The sequence below is a fragment of the Strix aluco genome, chromosome 1, assembly GCF_031877795.1.
Source record: "Strix aluco isolate bStrAlu1 chromosome 1, bStrAlu1.hap1, whole genome shotgun sequence".
NCBI classification, from domain to species: Eukaryota; Metazoa; Chordata; class Aves; order Strigiformes; family Strigidae; genus Strix; species Strix aluco.
In genome coordinates, this window is record NC_133931.1 from 152,387,387 (window position 1) to 152,409,089 (window position 21,703).

Here is a 21,703-nt window from a genome sequence, read left to right on the forward strand (position 1 = left end):
ATGATTCACGCCGTCTCTGCTAAGTGTACATATAGGCATATGTGTTATTTGGCAGTGGTATCCTATTCTACAAGTTGTTTACCACACATACTATTTATATCTTTTGTTATCAGAGCTTGAACATCTGTACCAGAGATGCTGTATAAACCGACAAACAGATACATACAGTATGCAATAAATAACCAGTCCTTAAGCGTCGAGGAATGTTCCTGCTGTTAAGCTGGTTTGTTATGATTTCACTTAGCGACAGATAAAGATGATGGAATATGATTTCTCCCTGACAAAAAATTGGGTTTCTTCCCAGAGACTCAGAAATGCCCGAGCCTCGAGACTCTTCTGTCTCCTTTGCCTGTCTGTGTGATATATGATGAGTGCTCCTTTCCTACGCAAGCAGGTTACTCCTTTCAGACCACAATGTCTCATTGGCAAGGCAAAACATTTTATGCTGAACCACTCCTGACCACCATTTGGGAGCAGATAGATACAAACCAAATAGCCACTGTGGCTTGCTGATACATTTTTTTCTTCCTCTGTATTTTGCATAGCACAAAGCAGAAGGGGGGCAGACAGCCCCTCATGAAGTCCTGCTTCTATTTCTTTTAAAAAAAAAGTCCTTTTAAAATGAGAGCAAGAAGAAAGCAATAACTTTATACCAAAGACAAACAAAACATACTGGGGGCAGCAATTTCTCTCCCATGATATTGTAACAGCACCACATTCTTCACACCCAGTTTCACAGGAAAATTGCAAGCTATCTGTTTATTGAAGCATGCTCAGGGATAGATCCTGCTCATTTTCTTTATGTGAATGAGTAACCCTTATTTGAATGAGCAGTTCAGCCAGGGGCAGAGTTACCACGCGGTTTGTGACCCACCTCCTCCTTTGCTCAGGGCACAGATTTTTGCATCCCCTCTCTGATTTGCCGCTCCATCCCGCCCCACTTGTGCAGTCTTGGGCAAAGGGCAAAAGATCACAGGATAAGACCTTGCACATATAACTTGCAATCTTTAAGCAAGCCTGATTGTCTAATCAATTTCTCATCACTGCTATGATGAGAAAAAAGCCCCATGCTAACTAATTGACTGAAGGGTAACTGGTCTGCTCAAGGGCTGTTTGTTTTGTAGCAAAAAAATCATTGAACAAGCTGTAACAAGTGTTTCTGCACTTGCTGTGCAGTGTACCTGCCAAGTCAAATCAGAGATATCAACAAGAACATTTTAAATGTTTTGGCAAGAGAAGACTTTCTTTAAGCTATTGGGGTGCTTTGTAGGTGTATTTTCAGGTAACAAGCCTTGGCTCAAAGCCCTGTATTCAAACATCACTGAATCTCACTCGTATTCAAAAACTAATCAGAATCTGTATTCAAGTGCTGTAAGCAGTCCCTATGCTTCCTACAATTCATCTAACCACCATGAATAACTTGGAAATAATTAAGCTTTTGACCAAAATTATGTGCTGCATGACTTCAGTCTGTGGAAGACTGATTTGTGGACTCCAAAATACTCCATGGATCATTATTGTAGCTGGGCCTAATTATTTTCTCTTTTTTTTTTAATGATCAGTAATGTATATATTATGACAGATCATGCAGAGCTGTATTGCTTATTTAGCATCATACGTATTCTTGTTAAATGCTGTAATAGAGTAGCTCCCCAATACAGCAAATGGGTGTTCTGCAGCACAGATACACTTCAACTCAGGAAAGTCTTATTTCGTGAATAGCCTGAAGCGAGTACCTAACTTGAAAGCAACGGAATTTAAGTATTTACAAATAATTCTATTTTATTGTGGGAAATTCTATTCTATCCTGTCTATAGACTTAATCCTGTGTCCAGAGCCTTGAGCAGACTAGAGCCAGTGTCAGTATGACACTGATCATGCTAATTACAAAATTATCTAAGTACATACCTGCATTTCTCAGAAGGACCCTGACTTTGATGCACCTTGGCATTTATGTTCGCTCTCTTCCCTTGCTTCTCTTGAGTCACTTGCATCTCCCAAGAAGTGACTCACCAGACCTGGTCAGGAGCACTGGGGAAGACTTACCCTGTGGAATCACTTTAGTAGAAGAATTTCTTTAGTAGAAGAATTGCTTTAAGAAGTTATCAAAGGAGTGGAAATGTGCTCATATGGCTCGTATTTTCACAAATACGCAGAAGATCGTGTGGGGCTGTACACCTGACAGGCAATAAAAATCCCATCTCCTGCTATATTTGTTGAGGTAGTCATGAGACTCCAACTCCTCCTTCTCCACACAGCTGCCACAAACAACAGAGACGTGTCACATCCCTGAAGTGCCATGATAGATGTGCCATATTACTATAGCTGGATATTCCTGCTAGGATTGAGGCGTAGGTAACAGTGACTTTGGTTCTCTTGAACAGAGTCAAGGGAACATAGAAAGTTCTTTGGTCTTTCCTTAATATTAACCTGCTCTGTCTTAATTAGTCTGCTAGGATGATGCAACTACTGTACAAGGGAAATAGATTGTTTCATAAAGCACGGTAAGTAAAAACAGCTTAAAAAATAAATATGCTATTACATATTTCCATGCCTACCTCAGTCAGGAGGTAGCACATTCACTATATTCCAGTAATAAGCCTCAGATAGTGAACAAAATATGCCAGGAATTTGCTAGTCCTGTGCTCTTGCATTATACTATATCTTGTATTATACTTTTTAACATTCTCCTACCGTACGGAGCTGACCTTCCAGCACGGGGAAGCAGGTGCTGTACATCATTGCTGTTCTCAACCGCAGCAGAACTGGAGAGCCAGCACATAGCAATTACCCCGGTACATCAGATCCCAGTGAAGCATAGCTGCACTCACCCCTGTCTGGTGCATACAGACACCAACAGCCCCAGGTTCTGCTCCCTCTGACACATCCTCTGCTCCGTTATGGGCTTCTGCCACCTTTTGCTTATGTATTTGCAAGCTCTGAGGAGCAAGGCTCGCTCTCAGTGTTGGCACGGTGCCTAGGGTGAAGCTGCCCGTGTTAGGTCTGGTCTTTAGGCATAACCACAGTATATAGTTGTAAAGCAGCTGCTTGGTCTGATCTTTTTAATAACAGAGGACATGAAATACTTGGAAATTCAGCTAGAACACCCAGTGAGTGCCCTACTTCTCACCAGTGCGGGTGAGTACTCATCTGGTGCCCTTTGGGCAGCTGGATGAGTGTCACGCAGCTGGCTGAAAGCTGTTTTGGTTTACACAGCGAAAGCAAATGCTATCTCATACAGCAGCTGTGTTTCAAGCATGATGACCTGCATATCGATCACTCTCTTCGAGACTGCATCGGCTCTTCTACCACCTGCTTCATGGACATCTGCACTAAATACACAGTCCGTTGTTTCAGGATTTGCTGAGCTTGTTTTGCTGTTGAGAATCAGAGCATGGTAGAAACCACCAGCCTAAAAATTACTCAGGTGAACTTTCTCTCATTAGGACAAAGAGCACGTTTACGTGTGTCTTGCTCAGTGTGAGGTTGTTGGATATTTCCTCAGCAGAATTTCCCCTGGGCTGACTGTGGGAGTCTGTGCCCATGTGCCTGTATGGTTATTACTTTAATGATTTCATTATAGGTGAACAAAAGTAGGGAGCGGAATCTCTCATTGATAGCTATTGGTAGGAACAACACTGGCTCAGTCTTGATGTGTTCATTTAGCTATGTTACACACACTGAATGTGGGGGTAAGGAAGCGGAAGCGGGAGATCTGCTCCTCAAAAGTAGTATGGTTTAGAGTTCATGTGCTTCCATTTATAGCTTTTCAGTGTTTTCTTGTAACTTGCTTTGTGTAATTTATAGGGCATTTCCAGGCAAAGGATACAATTCCCGTGGACAAAGGAGAGGAATATATTTGACTAGCCAGCACATACATGTTTTTCCTTATTTTATCCCATTTTTATCTCCTTCCTGGATTCGCTTTCTAAACTCACATTTCCAAGATGATTAATCCCAGCTCTTTCTCAGAAGTGTATCGACATTTCTGTGGTCACCCAGTCAGTAAAGCTCACCACTGAACAATGATACATGGCCCATGTGAAACGGCTGCTACAAAGCACTTCAAGTCTTGCAGAAGAATACTATGAAAATGACAAATAATGTTAACAAGGATTAAACCTTCTGATTTTCTACACAATTTCCAGCTGGACCAGGGCACTGTCCATTAAGCTAATGAGAGCTGAAGGCCAAATTAGCCAGTTTTGATGGAGCTTTCATTGCGTGTGGGCACACTTTAAATGCAGACGCAATTATTTCTCAATCCGTGGGAGCTTCAATCCATAGACTTGCATACCACATTAAGCTGATCCAGTAAGGCTGGCCCCCAAATCTGACCCGGCTGACTCTTACGCTTGTCTGAGGAAATGACTGTAGGGCGGGGAGGAGGAATGTAAAATGATACGTGCTGTTCTTGCTTGCCTCCAGCCTGAGATGGTAGGGATGCTTACAAACACTTTCACATTTGATCCACATTGGGACCAAATCAGGATCCTTCCCATCACTGTTAATATATAAGCATAACCAAAAAGAAAAGAAAACCAGCAATGTCTTAAGCACAAAAAAAGATAAGATGGAACAACTAAAAAAAAATTCTTTGTCTTCAATAAAAAGACTGACTTAGGGAATTCTTCATCAGCTGCACCAGCCAAAATAGACACGTGGACAAATTCACAGTATCACAAGAGTATCACACTTTCTCAAGAAAATACACTGAAGTGAAAGTCGATAGCTATTTCAAGGGAAATTTTGATAAAAAGATGTGTGAAAGGGGGAGGGTCTCTTACTCTTCCTCCAGTTTTCCTTCTTTCTTCATTTTAAAAACAAAGTTGAAGCAATTAAAGTCATAGCAAAGCAGATTTAGTTACTTTTATGCTTAGCAGATCAACTCTTGTCACTAGAGTGACAATTCTTCACCTCTAGTCCTCACTCTTTGCAGCCAGAGGAGAAAGGTCTGATTTTAGCAGGGTATCTATTTAACAGCATTCACCTTCAGAGCATGCTTTCTTACCTCCTAGATGCTGGGGCATCATCACAGAGAGTGGTACACCTCCATTTGCACTGTACTCTGGGGTGTTTTGGGGTAGACACATGGAACAACTCTTTAACCCTGCCAACACCCAGGACTCTGCTATAGCATCCTGGCATGCCTAGACAAAAGGTGCTGATGGAGGTTAACTCCTTCACTGTAGCTGATACTACAACGACCAGGATTGCTACTGCTGTAAGGAAGTGCGTTAGCTGTGCAAACCTTAATGAAGTCAATGGAAAATGGCTTCACTTTGGTGTTTTTTATTCCATGGAGTTATGTGTACAGACAGTCAGTGGTTTTTGACTTGAAGTGGTCCTTTCTGCATGCTTTCCCATGCCAAATATTTTAAGCATCTTAATCCAGCTATCTAAACTCTTTATGCAACAGTAGATATCCAAATCTGCTAGGAAGTGACTCTCATAACTAGCCAGTCCATCACTACAGAGCCCTCTCAGCACTACAGATGAGCACTCAACTCTCCTGTCACACTGGGGAAGTCGTACGGACTGTCTGTCCCTTGGTCCATCATCTCCAAATCAGAGGGAACTGAACTTAGCTGTCTCACAGAGGTGATGTTACCCTGGCTAGCTAATGCTTATAGAGCTTACAAAGGGAATTAGATGATGATGTGCTCGTTTGGAAATGCTGGTGACCAGAGGGGTGACTGAGGAGAATGTAAGAGCAGCCAGACAGCGGGTGATTTCTGGTTCTGTGTTCCTACATCAGAATCACAAACAGCAGAATACTGTTAAGAACCATAACAGACAAAAACCCACATCCATTTTAGGAAGTCTACCATGCTTTTTCCATGTTTTGATCTGGAAAAAAAGATAAGAGGAATTGTAAGGTAATATAAGAGTTACCTTCAGTGGGAAAGTACTGAATTTTATGAAGATGTGAAACTTGGTAAGACACAAATGACATAAATTTTCCTATAAATTTCCCACCTTCAGTGGGAAAGTACTGAATTTTATGAAGATGTGAAACTTGGTAAGACACAAATGACATAAAGTTAAAGCTGTGCATTGGCCAAAAGCTTTCCTAATTCTCCAGTAGGAGAAAATAAAAACCCCAGCCCTTCCTTGTTTTGTTATGTTAATGAAACAGCATCAGAACTGATTTGAGCCCCTGAGAAATCATTCTGTTCCTCCTCATATGGCTGCAAAACTCCTGCCCATTCATTTCTCTGCAGTCATATAACCAGTTAATTACTTTCTTATTAAGAGTGTCCATTTATAAAGACTGATTTTTTTGTTTTGCCATACACATTTTCTTTTAATTGCATGTTCTTCATTAAGATAAGTAAAAAGTTGTATTATGCAGAAGACCGCTGAACAATAGATTTATTTATAAAAGAGGTGTAAAGATCTCCCAGGAGAGATGAGTATCCTTGTTTCCAGCTGAAATAAGCAAAAGCAAAGGGTCTTCAGTCTTCTCTAAAGCTTGGTCTTAAATATGTAAAAGGTCTTGAACTTCTGACACCATTTTGATTTTCTCCTTCTTTGAATGTGAATGTTCCTATGTACATTTCTGGAATATCCAGGTGCTGTTGTGGGCTAGTATAAACGTATTGGGTTTTTGTAATGGTGTTGCCAAAAAGACAAATGCTCCAAAGCAACCGCATGGAATTACTAGAAGATGAGCTGTCTGACATTAGTAAGGTATTTACTCACTGGGCAAACATCTACTCTTGACTATGTCATGATGGTCTCTGCTCAGAGTTTTTTTTCATTGCAAAGTCCCCAAACATTTCAGAGCAGGGTACAGGATACAAGAAGAACCTACAAGAAGAACTGTGTGAAACGTGGCCCTTCCAAACATAGAATCACAGAATGGTTTGGGCTGGAAGGGACCTTTGCAGGTCATCTAGTCCAATACCCCTGCAATGAACAGAGACATCTTCAACTAGATCATGTTGCTCAGAGCCCCGCTGAACCTGGCCTTGAACGTTCCCAGGGATGGGGCATCTACCACCCCTCTGGGCACCAGTTCCAGTGTTTCGCCACCCTCAACGTAATAGTTTTTTTCCTTATACCTAGCCTAAATCTACCCTCCTTCAGCTCCAGACCATCACCCTTTGTGCCACCGCCACCTCGCGCGCCCCCGCCCCGCCCCGCCCCTCCCCGCCGGCGCGCCGGGGCCGGGGGCGGGGCCTGGGAGGAGGAGGCGGGGTTTCACCCACCCCGCCCCGCCCCGCCCCGCCAGGTGCGAGGTGGAGCCGGAAGCGGCAGCGGCACCGGAGGGGACCCGCGCCCGCCTCGGCGCCGGGCCCATGCGGGGAGATGGCGGCGGGCCGGGCGCTGGCCGCGCTCCTCGCCGTCCTCCTCGCCGTCCTCCTGGCCGCCTCGGCGCAGCTCCTCCAGCGGGACGGTAGGGACGGGACGGGACGGGGCGGGGCGACTGTCCTTCGGCCACGGGTCGCCCGGCGGCGCTGCCCGGGGTGCAGCGGGGACCTGCCCGGGGCGCGGCTGAGCCCTGCCTCGCTTTTCTTGGCCGCCCCGTAGGCGGGAGACCGGTGACTCTGTGTTTATCTCCGTGTGCTGCTGCTCATTTAATACGGTGCCTTATGGCAGCCCGGGCCCCCGGGGCGTGTGCGGGTCGTCCTGCGGCGGCGGGCAGGGGTGCGGGCCGGGGTTTGCCGGGGGGTGGCCGCTCTCCTTCCCGGAGTGGGAGTGGGGCTCCTCGGCGCGGGGGGGGGCGGCCGGCTGAGGCGGGGGGTCGGGTGTCGCTCAGAAAGGGACGGTGCGGCAGGGACATCCAGTTTCAGCACCCGTCGTTTGAACCTTCCTTTTTCTTCCTCGGTGAAATAAATACTACCAAGGTAAAATGATTTGATCTCTACACCCTCGCTGGCTGGAGTATTGATCAAGCAAGTAACTTCACAGAGTCCTTTCCCTGGGCGCCGGAGAGGCACCGAATTATCCATCAGGAGCAGGAGCTTGCAGGGCCGTGCTCTGTGTCGGACCAGGCTGTTGTGTCAGCTTTCGAGTAAAAAGAGAATGATAGTATTTATATAGAGCAGTGGATGAACTGTACGTGCAGGGACACGGCATGGCTCGTGTGCCCGCCTGGGTCACATAGTTCAATGGGAGGCTGCTGCTCACTGCCAACTCTGCGTCTCTTGAAATTCCGGGGTGCTTGATGCAATCCCATGTGTATAACCTGTGAATAATTTTCTTAAATCCTGTCTCCAACCCCAAAAGAATTCCAGTTATGAACACAGAGACACTGTGTGGGGTTTTCCTCAATTTCCAAAGCTGCTTGATTGTAAAAAATGCCCATCCTCAAATCTAAACAGTCTGGTTTATAGCCATTAGTCCTGTTAAAGACTCTTGAAGTATGAGTCCTATACAAAATAACTGCGGAGTTATTTGCAGTGACTATGAATAACCTAAAGAGTCTGACATGAAATTTGTGCCTATTTAATGTTTCTGTTACCTTTTAGTGCGATGGCTGTGCTGAAGTGTGGGCTCATGGCTGTTGTTGTTATAAACAATGCAGTCTAAACATTGACTGTGAAACTGGACAGCACTGAGGTTTAAGTTTCAAGCTGTGTAGTTTTCTAAATATTTGCGTTTAATGTATTGCCTCTGAGTGAATATAGAGTGAATGACAGCTATTTGCCTCTCTAAGCATCTTCAAAGGAAAAAGAAAGACTATTATACTGTGATTAATTGTGTGTTGTTTTCAGAGGAAACTAACTTTTGAAGGCTTGGGTGGGTCAGTGTTAGAAGGAGAGGAGTTAGACTTTCCAAAGATCTTGTATTATTGAAGTAGCAAATGAAAAACTCCTCAGTTGCATATTTTTTCATACATAGGTCTGACCTTCACTGGGAGATGCAGCAGCCTATTAATCATACATTTGCACATTATTCCTCACTCTCTGGTCAAACTGTGTTATCAAAATCCTTTGTTCCTTTTATCCCCCCAGTCTTTTTCATGTCTCACGTTAAACTTCATGGGCTTGCTTTTGAGGCACAGTACAGCTCTTTTTGAGACAATGTCTTTGATTTTTGCTTATTGTCATCATCTACTCCAACTTTCTTCTCTTCTGTCATGTTTAAAACATCCAAATGAATCATGCATTTGCGTCAGTATTTAAAAAAAAAAAAAGTTTATACCTGTTTTATGGAAAGTTGAGCCCACACCATTGGTTTGGTTGGGTGTAGGCGTGAGCAGGATACCAGCTGTGTCGTGGCAGGGGATGCAGGCTGTGTCCCTGGAGAGCCGAGCAAGTCTCCTTCGTGTGTGATTGTAATAGCTCTTGTTGGGAAGGTGGCAAAACCAAATCAGGTGGGAAGGTGCAGGAAATGGGAGGAAGGTGGTAAGTCCAATGAATAATGTCTAGTCAATCCTTATTGTGCAAACCTTCCCTACAAACAAGATGTCTGTGTGGGCTTTCTTAGCTTAATCTAGAGGAACTGGGGAGAGAGAGCTCCCCAACCGCTGACCTTGCCCTCAGGCAAACTGTGAAGTTGCTCTGTAAAGCAAAGTTGGCTACAGTGAAGTTGCACAAAACACCACTGGTGCACCCCGTAGTTTGCTGCCGCTGATGGTGGTCCCTCTTCCTACCTTCTTCAGTCCCTTCCTTTCCAACTGTGTGCTTCTGCCTGCTTGTTCCTCTCCTGCACAAGCATCCCTGCTCCTGTGTGCCAGGTCCTCTGTCATCCCGTCAGAGTCTCTAACTTGATGCCTTCCTGTTCTTTGTGGATCCCCAGCTCCCCCCCGAAAAGAGGTGGCTCAGTCTCGACTGCATTAGTGGTGTGGGTTGGCAGGCTGAAGGTTGCAATGGTGTGAGCGGGACTGGAGAGGGGAATGGTGCCTCTTGTTGGCAGTTCTCGTGTGCCTGGTACGCCCTTCATCCCAGTGGGAGTTGCTTTTGTTATTGCACAACCAAAACTGTAGCTGGAACATTTCCTTGAGCAAAGGTTTGTCCTGAAAACTCAAGATAGTTCAGATTAAGGTTTTCTCCCACACCCCTATGTAGTTTGTAATTTTTAAGGGGTTCCCTTTGCCCTGGTGCTGGTGTTGGCACTGGCTCTGCTGTTGCTGTGTTTTGGCTGCAAGTTGCAGTAATCTCCCTTTCAGAGAGGGCAGGTTTTTAGGCTGGGTGTGCAGAGCCGTGCATGAGGTGGGTGTGAGGCACGTGTGCCTCTTCTCAGGGACTGGTGATGCTCTGGTGGGACGGCTACAAATCTTGGTGTACCTATCCCTAAAGCTGTCTCTTGTCATCCTTGATGAAGTCCTTTCTTCCCTCGCCTCTCCCTCCACCCTTTCCCAGGAGGCATGGTATTACGGTGCTGTCCTTACTGTCCTGTAGGAACATGTAGGTGAAGCATGGCTGGTCACATTGTCTTCAGAGGAGCTTGTGGGTTTTCTTCAAAAGCAGCTTTATGCATAAAGTAAACTATCAAATGAAACATTTGTTATAGGTGGAAAACTACAGAAAAAAGTATTTGGTGCAATAGCTGTGCATAGATGTGGGAGTGTGAATGAAGTATTGCGTGTCTGACCTTTGAGAATGTGTTTTCCAACTAAAACCATGTTTATTTGAAGTACTAATAATAAAGTTAATCAGATTTTAATGATGTCTATGAAACAAACATATTTCAGATTTAAAGTATCCTTATATGTATTTTGGGGTTTGTCTTTAAAGTGACATTGTTATAAGGGAATTTGCAGATAATGCCACGTTGTTTCTTATTCTACCCTCCAGTTAACTTTTCCTTGGCAACTGACTGATTTGAGTCACATGTTTCTTAACACTTAAAGATGCTTCTTTTAATAAAATAAAAAAACCACAAGCTCTTAGCAGGGTCTTTCTGCTATTCTGACACAACATAAATAATTGGCCTGTTTTGCACTCCTCTGAAAGTCTGTGGAAGCTGGATTATTTCCATTCTGAATCGCTGTTTGCTCACTCTATCGAGACCTCTCCTTTTAAGACCACAACTGATGTGCATGAGTATTCGGTTGTACCTTTTTTTTTTTTTTTGCTTGTCTCATGCCATTAATCGTCTGGAGTGCTTAGTTTTTACTCTCCAGAAAATAACGTGTATGGTAAGTTACTTACTTATTGTGTGTCTTGGTTCTGGTGCTGCTACCTTAAATTTTCTGCCAGAAAATACACTTTTTTTCCTCTCTATTTCAGGTTTGAGATGTTTGTTTTTAACAGGTGAGCCTTGTCTGTGTCTGTTTTTCATTTGTTTGTCTTTAAGTCTGAAAGGATGTAGAGGGAATGTGAGGTGGTGGAAACATGGAAATGTTTGAGAATTAATACACTGAATTGAACTTGTTGTCCATAGCAGCACAAATGACCACCAATTTGAGTGCCCCCCCCCCCCCCCCCCCCCCCCGAGATCCTCAGTTAGGTCATGGTCTCATGTGTGAATGAAGTTCCTCTAATAGCAGTACTCTTGGTCACGGTGTTACTCGTATGCAAAACTGAAAACACCAACCAATAGCAGCCATTTGGTAAGAAGTGGCCCAGGAGAGAAGAAATGTAATGTGGTAGGCCAGCTCCCGAGCCTGGCTCCTTACGTGGCTGGCAAGTCTTTTGTGCCTGGGGTTGTCATTTGATGAGCTGCAGTGGCTCATCAGCCAAAAAATAATTAAGGTGGAGCGGGCTGAAAAGGATTCTTTTTCGGTATTGGCTCAAAGGACTGGCCGAGGGAGAAACGGGGTGGAAGGGCTGGAAGCTGCTGAAGCTCATGTCCAGAGTACCACTATGGACCTGTGGCATGGAGAAGATTATTCTTCAGCTAGAAGATTGCTCTCCTTTCGTTTTTATAATGACTTGTGTGCATTGTCTTGCTACACCGTAAGAGCAGTTTCTAGAGAGAAACCAGGGCTTGCTTTATGAAACAAGGTAAGAACCTTTCCCCTACCTGATACCACATATCCTTTGGGTCAGTTGTGTTCAGTCTTATTTATTACTTAAATGAATTAATCTTTCTATTCCAATATTATTTATAGAGAAGAAAGTAGGAGGAAAGCTACTGAAAAAATGAAGTTTTGACTTCTTGAAATATGTAGTAACAGTGTTTTCTCAAATATTGCTGGAGCACAGTTTATTGGTATAGCCCTTATCACCCAGCTTCACTGATACTTATACATGTATGTATGTTAAATAAAAAGCTTTGGAATCCACATCTGTCAAAACCTCGGTCTTGGGTAGAGACTGAGCAACTTTGCACTTAGTTCATTCTAGAAATATTCCATAAGAGGAGCCACCCTTTGCTGAGAACAAAGTCAATACACTTTTGACTTTACCTGTGTTGACTGCTACAGCTGTGTGTGACAGGGATATGGTGTGCTTGCAAATTAGTGTAGATAACAGGTGGGTAACTCTTTTCCTTCTTCACCAGTTTCACTGTATTGATTAGATTTTCATTTGCTTTTTGTAATTGCTGGTGGCAAAACATGACCTTCTTCAGGTCCTGGGCGGTGACAGATGAATGCAACATGAGAGCAGTGCATGTGCGTGGAGTTGCACCCCTTCGTGTTGTGGCCAGCACAGGGCTGCTGGTGGTGGCGGGTTATTGCTGGGGCTGTGCTGGGGGAATCTGGGTGTTGCTCACCACTCTCATGAGTGGACTGTTCCACTGAACTAAGCTGACTGGTGATTTTCTTGCTGCAGCCAAATCCTCCTACTGTCTTCTGGGTGTTCCTTTGAGCTCTCCCTTTGGATGCTTTCTGGCCTTGGTTTCCATGCAAGAGCTCCTAGAAAGGCTCAGCTGCAGTGAAGTGTGTGTTAGGCTGGAGGATATGGGGAAAATGGGCCTTGGATGCCAGTTTTGATCTAACTGGGCTCTTTTTGGGTAACCCTGTATCCTCTCACCTTGTTTTTCTTAAATTTCAGTTAAAATCTTTTCACAATTCTACATATTTAATAATTCTTATAATTTATAAACCTTTGTCCAACTAGGGGAAAGACTAAAGATGTTACCTTAACAAAGAACTTCCAGCAGTTTCTGGGACATTAGCTGTCTCACTGATGCTGCTCAGGTATTCCTGTCAAACCTCAGCTCTGGAGCAGACAACACACCTGCTGCAGCACGGGTTGGTTTGTTGGAGCCAAACCAGTAACCAGTTCCTGTGGAGCACCTGGTAACTTTTGGTGGTTCTTAATAGGATTCAGCCAACAGAGCCTGGTCACCATCCCTCAACTCAAACTTTTCAAATCTGACAAGTGCGACCATACAGATTCCTCTTGCTCAACATCTGCTTGTGCACCAGGGAGTGAAGGAAAGGACGTGGGTTGTGCTGTGCTTAGTAAACTGTTGACTGCTGGCTGTTATGCCAGAGCAAAATCTTGTGTTTCTGTATTAGCTGGTGTCGGAGGCAAGGGCTGGCTGCCTCTAGCTCAGCCTGCCCAGTGTAGATAGTATTGATGGGACCTCCTGGAAGACCTTCAGGAAGAGCCAGCTGAAGAATCATGCCATAACATCTGGTAGATGTACTTTTCACACATGTTAGTAAGGTCTAGTCTGCTTCTGAGTGCCCAGGCTGCCAATACTAGGGGAAAAAAAAATATTTTTTTACCTATCTCCTATACTGGGGGGAAAAGTCTCAACTTTACCTGTTTCACTGGACACCTTTTAACAACCATCCTCAAGGGTGCCATGGGACAGCCTGCTTTGAGCTGTGCCTTTTGATTTCTTGGGGAACACAGTGAGTGTGATTACTCACTGTCAGAGCAAACTCTTATTTTGAGAGGTATGATCACGCTGGTGTTTTGGAGTTGGCCCTGGCTTTTCTGGGTCTGTGGGTGGAGCTGAGAGGTTACCATATGGAGACAGCAGACTGTGAGGGGTGAAAAGGGATGATCTGAAGTTCCTCAGAAGTGAGAGACAAAGAGCTGCCAGCAGGATGTTTGGAATGGGAGGGACCCCTGATTGTGAAATGCACTTTTCCACCTTCCTTAACCAGAGCCAAGACCGAAGAGCTGTTCAGACATGCTCCAAGATGCTGTCTTCTTGCTAGCTTACATCAAGGTAGGGATAAATTGCAAGAAAACACCCCTTTGATCAAGGGAGGCTCCTGCAGCGACTTGTGTGGTGTCTTAGTGTTCCTTGTGCCAGCGTGACGTTTTCTTGTCAAGTTGTGCAGACCCATGTATCATACATTTTGTATGTTGTGGGCGAGTTGGCGGTCAGCTTGCAGACAGCACTTGCTGAGCTCTGCCTCTCACTTCTACATAAGCAACAAAACTTCATATCTGTAGAATAAGAATTAAGAAAAGGCAGCTCAGAGTCAACATTCTCCTTTCTGTAATTACAGCTAAACTTGCCAAATCACAAAGTGTCTATTTTTGCCACCTTTGGTGAAAAAAGCTTCTTTTAAAAATGTCGTTTACACAAGCTATATGAGTGTCTTAATTATCTTCCAAAAAAAGTTCTAGAGAAAGGGGTAGAACCTTTGAAATTTATAATTTTTTTAAAGTTATTTTAAATCTGAAGGTACGTTATTCTTGCTAGGCATTTCAAATTAATGAATTAACAACTTTTGAGTGAGCAACTTTGTTGACCTAGGGTACTGACAGACCTTCTCTGGTGAATTGTGCTGGGATGGCTTGTAACATCGCTACCCCAGAAGTGTCCACCCTTCCTCCCTGGTGAGGAGAACTGGATAAGTGACATCTCGCCTGCTTTGCAGCCCCATCCTGCTATCAGCTTAAACCATCGGTGAATATTAGGGGCTCCTGCTGTGGTGGCTGAGGAATGGATATTCTCCCCCAGGTGTACTCCTGAGATGTGGGTGGTTACCCTGGTATAATAGTCATTGGCAGCATCTATCTGTAAAAGTTTACAAGTCGGCAGATTTTAAGCTTTAATTTTCTCAGTGATTTCCTGAAAGCAATCCTTTGACAAAATATGGACCTCATATCCCAAGCAAGCGTGATGTTGGAAGACAGGTCCAAATAGAAGGAAATCATTGAGCAATGTTAAGAGTGGTTAGTTCATGTTTTAATTGAAAAGAAAACCTGTTTGCTTTATAAAAGTCCAACAGAATTTCAGCAGCTTGCAGCAAGCAGGGTTGGCTATAATTTGTGATTGTGCTCATGATCTCAGTTTGCTGCTTACAGCACCGTTTAGTAGGTGAGAAGAGTATAAATGGTGTGTGGTCCCTGACTAACTTTGAGGGCTTGAAGAATGTGAAGGCGATGGGCATTGCAGGTGGAATTGGAGGAGTGGGTGATACTTGGGTGCTGTAGTTAAACTGGAGAGTTGGACTCAAATTGACAAGGAAAGATTCAGTAAAGCAGGTACAAAACATTCAAGTCAGCAAAGCAGGGAGATATACAGTCTTTTAAATATTCTTTGACCTGTTGTTGGCAAATTTGAGTCAACTCTGCAGTGAATAGTGTTGGAGATGATGGGGAAATGGATGATCAGGTGCAGCTGTTGGTGTGTCTGTTAGCTGAGCCATTGGGGCATTTGCTTGGGATATGGGAGCTGGAGCCTGCAATCCCCATCACACAGGAGACAGCCTTGAGGTCCCCTCACTAGGTGGGGGGTGTTTTGGATGGATTGCTCTGAATGTGTCCTGCTAATGCTGCTGTCCTGTGCACCAAGGCTGTCCATTAGGTCAGGGAGAGGAGTTTGTATGGCTTGAAACTGAAGTAATTCAGCATATGGCCAGGTTACTGTGTTATTGGGTCATACCCCTTGCTTCCTGCCGTGTTGCCATGACCCTTGCAGTAGATTATGTGTAGTGGAACAGCCTCAGCAGGCTAGGAGTGTGTGTGTGGGCCAGCATCCCTGCAAGGGCTCAGAAGAGGTGGGGAGCCTTCCAGGAGAGCCTACCGAGCTGTAGAAGCAGGCAGCATTGTGGTGCTATCCCTGTCCTGAGGCGGTGGCACAACATGCTGTGGTGGACGAGCCCATTCTCCGGAGAGGTGTGTTGGTTGTGTGGGTTCAGAACTCCCTCAGGCAGAACAAGGATTTGGATCCAGGTACTTCATATCCGGGGCCAGTGTTGCTGCTACTCATCTTCTGCAGCAGCCTGTCTCCTCCAGCTGCTGCTGGCTCGTGAATGGTGTCTGAGTCAGCCCCATGCGACTGTTTTTTATTAAAAATGGCTGTAGCGGAACAAGCCCGTGACTTAACCAGAACAAGCAAACCAACAGTTTCTGTATGTTATTTTGTGATAAATTAACATCTGGGATTTTTTGTTGGTGATTCTTGTGGGCTTTGGTTTCTTGGTCTGTCTAGGGCTTTCCTCATTGTTTTGATCCATCCGGTGAAGTCACATTAAACAATCCATAGATCCGTATGGATAAATTGCTGCAATAAAACACAGCCCTCTAGCCAAAACTAGTTGGACTTTGTTCTAACTCCGACTTTGTTTAGCAAGGCACTGTACATAGCCATAAAAATCGCTGTCCTGCCAAGTCCATTCCTTGTACGTATGTATTCACACTCTGTGAGTGCCACTGGCTCTACTATTCTCCAGCTGTCTTTTACATTGCACCCCCCTCTCATACAGGAAAAATGTCCTTTTGACATTCATATATACATATTAAAAAATACTAGGATATTAGTGTCAGATGCAACCATAGTAGATAAATTTAGGCTAAACTCTGTGGAGTAATCTGACTTGGTTTACACTATGCAGTTTGTTTCTAACTCAAGTTGGAGAGTTTGGAGCAATAAAATTGGTGAAGGGTTTGGAAAAATACTGGTGAGAAAAAGCTAGCCGAGGTGCGCTTACATAGAGAGGAACATTAGTGATAAAGGGATGCTGCGACAACTGTCATGAAGGTGCAGTCTTAAACAAGGATGAGCAGCAGCGAAACCCAGTTGTGGCAGGGAAGATGTAGATTTAGATTAGAGCAGTTGAAGAAAGAGCCAAAGGAAGCTGCAAAACTAATTGCTTAGAGGAAAAAAATTTAGGGTGAGATCAGATGATCCTGTCAGCCTGTGAACCAGCTCAGGGCTGGAGGCTTCACCTCTGACATCTTCTAGCCCAGCGATTTCATTGTTGTGTAGACAGAGACTAGATCCAGCTTGGTGATGCTTCCTCTTGTTGGTTTAGATATCCTGTGTGTCATCCCTGTGCAGCATCAACGAGGCGTGGAAATTCCTTCTTTACAAGAAATGTGTACGGTTACTGGTAATCCTAATAAGGCATGCAGTGGGAATCATAGACAAAGACAGATTAGTGTGAGTCACGAAGAGACTCACTCATGTTTATAAAAGCTCTGCAGTAAAGGTGCTTTTTAAGTAGTCTCTCTATTGTGCTGCGTGTGTGGGGCTATAGTTTGGGGGGGTTTAATCATTTATTTTTAGTGACTTTGGGATCACTGGATATATTTTCCGCATGATTCTTTTTCTCCATTTTTCCTATGAAAATTAGATTTGATAGTCTAATGTAGCTTATCACGTCCCTAGCAGCTGCCTGCTGTTGACATAACAGCACTGTGCTCTCATTTCTTGGCCAAAATGATTATCTGTGGAGTTTCATCTTAGCAAGCTGTTTGTTTATGCACTAATCTAGGTGTCTGTCCTTGTGTGGGCTTCTAGCAGACAGCTTTGCCTAATTGGGTATAGATCTGCATCCTTGCTGCCTACGGGGATGCTGATATATTGCTAATTGCAGCACTTCTGTGATTTTGGGCAGATCCTGTTTTGGAAAGCTGAGGCATGGGCCATTGTCCATGCTAGGAAGTGATACTGAGCTGACAAGGATTTGATCTTCTTGCAGGGTGACCAGATGAATGGCTACATGGTCATGAAATCTGGAAAGGGCAGGGGGCGGGGGGGGGGGGCAAAAAAAACAGGCAGCAGAAGTCAGGTCTTTCAAGGGCTGGGGAAGACAGTGCTTTGTTTTGACCCTTGTAGGAACACTTTGCTTATTTCAAAATGTTGAAAATTTCTCTTCCTTAGTTTCAGCTCAGGGCATGTATTTGTTTTGTTTGAAAGCTAGGCATGTGCTTAAGGTTATGCTTAAACTTAATCCTCATGACTAAAAATGGTGTTAGAGCCATGTGCGAGCATTTGGTGCAGAACTGCTGGCTGGTAGTGGCACTGGTGTGTTTCTCCATCCTGTTAGGTTGGCCGTATGGCTGTGCTGTCCCAGGGATGGGAAAAGGAACAGGGAGAACTGTTTGACCAGAAAGTGAGAAACAGACTTTTCAGTAATACTTAAACTGTAGACAAGTATGACAATTACTGTATGCAAGAAAGAAGTCTCTTTTGTCCATAGTTATTAATTACTGGTACTATGCTATTAACACTTCATATCTGGATGATATAAACATCAGAAAAATGATGACCACCATGGTCAAAGGGTATTTTGTGCACTAAGCGTGATAAATAAAAACCCCAAAGGAACCCAAAAAGCATCCAGTAATATGGAAGACAAAACTCTGGGCTAGACTGGGAGTAGTTGTTTCACTTTCTCTTCTGAAAACCGCTTCTTCCAAAAGAATGAGGAGCAGCCCTAGTTGCTGGCTTTGCATTACTCTTTTCTCCACCCTGTGGACATTGCCCCTGCAATCGTCCCCTATGTTCTTGGAAGGTTATTGCACAAGGCAGTTCCTACAAGGTGGTTCCTAGTCTGTCTGGTCATCTTTTTTTTTTTTCCTTGGGAAAGCTCAGAAAGCATTTCTGTGGCAAAAATGTAGATGTTGAGTAGTGCCAACCATTGGAAGAGGCAAGGCTGTATAGGCTCTTGAGTGAGAGGACTGTCCCATTACTTAAAAGCTGTAGGAAAGTTACTCAGTGAGCAGGTTCTCACTAATGGTATTGGAGAGTTGGTAAACTCGTCATTACAAGTATGTGCAGAAATTCGGCAAGCCTTGTGGTGGTTCAGGTTTTCATTTAAAGCCTTTGATCCTGGAGGCAAATAGATAAGGCAGTTTCAAGGGCTTGCTAAGTCTTTTGATTACAAGATTGTGTCGAAAAGCCAGAAAGGCTGCAAGAAGGCTCAAGACCAACAAAACTCAAATAAAAGCACAATGAGGTATCTCTTTGAGTACTCGTTTCTGCCCTACTCCCCCTAGCAGTGAGATTTTTGATGCCTTGTGTTTGCAAACCTGGAGCTGCAGTGTTCCCAGTGGCAGGGAAGGACTATAGCCCATGTAACTGCTTGATCCCCAGGGCTTTTGCAAAACATTGCAGCGAAAGTTGGGACCTGTAGAACCATGAGATTGCTGTAAAAATCAGGAGGTTTTTAATGGGAGGCTTAAAAATAAGACAGGTGGGTTTTGTGGGAAATTGAGTCATTAATACAATACACTTCTCCCTGCAGCTGCAATGGCTAAAGTTTTGAGTTGGGTGGATAGGTTGGTTGAGGGTCTTTGGTGTGCTCGTCTGCCACAAGAGGGCTCTGCCAATCAAGGGTTCCTGTGGTGTGCTCAGCCCTGCTCCCCACAACCCTCACCAGGTAAGCCCTCGGGTCTCTGGGCTTTGGCCAGTGTCCTTGGCCATGCTCAAGGGATGGTGAGCACTTGGGCGCAGCCTGGGGTGCCTTGCAGATGTGCATTTCTGAGCCAGCTGTTCTCCCATGCCTTGCTGGCACACCCCCTGGCGATGGGAATGGCTGCAGGGGCTCTCCTGGGGGGCTGTGCTGCTGAGTTTGCTAGGGTAAATCTCTCTTTATTGGGGTTACTGACCAAGAGGATTCCCAACGGGGCGTATGGGCAGCGCTTTGTCATGCAGCCCTGTGTGATGTCCCACTCAAGGAACAGACCTTTTTGAACAAAAGTTGGGGTACCCTTATTTCTAGATCTGATATATTTTTTATATACATAAATTATTCTTTTTTCCATAAACACTAAAAGCACAAGTGCTGTAGACACTGATTGTATCTTCCATACACTGAAATAAGGAAGGGAGAGCGGTGAAAACAAATACCAGAAAACTTACCAACTGACCTGTTCTCAGATTTTCACCTGGGGCTGGGATACGGTTGACTTCAGTACAAACTTTACTCACTACAGGCAGGACTGGGCTCAATCTTTGCTAAGTCATCTTGAATGTCCAGACAGTGCTTCTTGCTGTCTTATAGTGCATGTATATTTTTAGAAGACAGTCAGGTCTGGTCCATTTGTTGATAAACAGACCGATAAAGTAAAAGAAAATTATTCAACAAGCAGTTTATTCTGTGGCTCCGGTATTTCCTGTGAGAGCTGCTCCTTCATTCCGTAGTGCTTGAGGATGGGTTGAAATCTGTGAAGACTGTTGAGGTTTTTATGTATTCCCTGAAAGCTGTAAGTCTATGATGGTCATGTCAGGGATGGAGAGGAGGTATCCAAGCACACACGGTCCATCCCAGGCCACAGATGCCTTCCGTGCTGCTGAGAGGCATTGCATGGATGCCCTGTGCCTTCAGGGAATGAGTTGTAAAAGGTGGGGAGGGTGGGAGTGGATCACAACCACATGTGTAAATGTCTGTTGGTACATGCTTTCGGTATCACCAGAATACCTCATCTGGTCTGCAGTAATTGTTGAGGCACACCCAGAGATTCACCCGTTGCCATCATGTGCAGTTAAAGTTCGGGCTTGCGTTGTTGTTTGGTGCTGAATAAACTTCCCAAACTGAGTCAAGACTTTATGGGTGCCTTCAGAAATGAAGCAGACTGTATGATGGGCATAACAGAACAAAACCCAAAACTGGGACAACAGAAACTTGGAAGGAATAGCTGAGGTACTTTTTAAATGTGAAATAAATAACACTGCTGAAGCTAAACTGGAGCAGAACTGGTCCCACACAGATTCCATGTGTACCTCTCTCTGGGTGTGTGCAGCAAGTGGATTTCTGTGTTGTCTGCATTGGACTGGAAGAGCGGAGTCATTTTCTGTTGGTCCAACACCAGAGACTTCTGAGAATGTGGATGTGAATATTTGTTCTGACAATGTGGCATCTGTGGGGATGTGTGGAGAGGCTGGTGATACTTGTACATCCTAGTAACAAAACACCTCTTTTTTTTTTTTTTCTTAGCTTCCTTTACAATCTCTCTTCGTACAGTGGACAACATCACAGTTATGATTAAACTGAGACCTGGTGTTTCACCAAGGTGTCAAATTCGTGTTAAAAATGTCATCAGGTCTGAACTCAAGATAAAGCCAGGGGACAACGTGACTTTTACCTTTACTTGTAGTACTCCAGAGAAATATTTTATCATGGAAATTCAGAAAAATATTGGTAAGATACAGTTTTTTAATTTTTTCCCCCAATGGTAATGTTCCTCTAGTAAAACCACGTACATTTTTTTTCCCCTGTTACTGCCTTAAGGTATCCCCTATAATCTTGGGTAAGAAGAAGTTTTTGAACACTGATAAATAACCTTGAATTACTAAAACTATGCGAATTTAAGAAGTCTGTATTATGGCTGGCAGAATTAATGTTAACTTGGCTGTTTTGGAAACAGTTAAATGGTAGTTTGTTGCATCAGTTCCTTGCCACTTTCCCTTTTCCCACAGTTTATAAACCCATCAAAGAATCTTTTTTCCTGTCAAAAGCCTCTAAGCACTGATAATGATATATTACCCACATTATTTGTTTTGACAGCTTGGTTGTGTCTATAAGGGCAACAAACATTGAAGACATGCACATGTTTCCTTATATTTAATGAACATTATTGAAGTCAAGAAACTGAAAATTTGGAAGTGTTGTAACTAAAGCTTTGTTTAGTTTGAGTGTTATCCCTGGTGTATGTATGTT

At 44.1% G+C, this 21,703-nt stretch overlaps 1 protein-coding gene across 2 annotated transcripts in view; it reads left to right on the plus strand.

The window, feature by feature from the left end:
* Positions 1-7,258: 7,258 nt before the first annotated feature.
* Positions 7,259-21,703, plus strand: part of CDCP1 (CUB domain containing protein 1) — a 28,479-nt gene continuing 14,034 nt past the window's right edge. Inside the window, exons 1-3 of one of the 2 annotated variants that reach the window (XM_074849760.1) lie at positions 7,305-7,402; positions 13,964-14,028; positions 20,981-21,184. In XM_074849760.1, coding sequence (XP_074705861.1) covers positions 7,305-7,402; positions 13,964-14,028; positions 20,981-21,184 — 367 coding nt within the window. Of the gene's footprint in view, positions 7,403-13,963; positions 14,029-20,980; positions 21,185-21,703 lie in introns of both variants that reach the window. The other variant, XM_074849751.1, reaches the window with a different exon arrangement.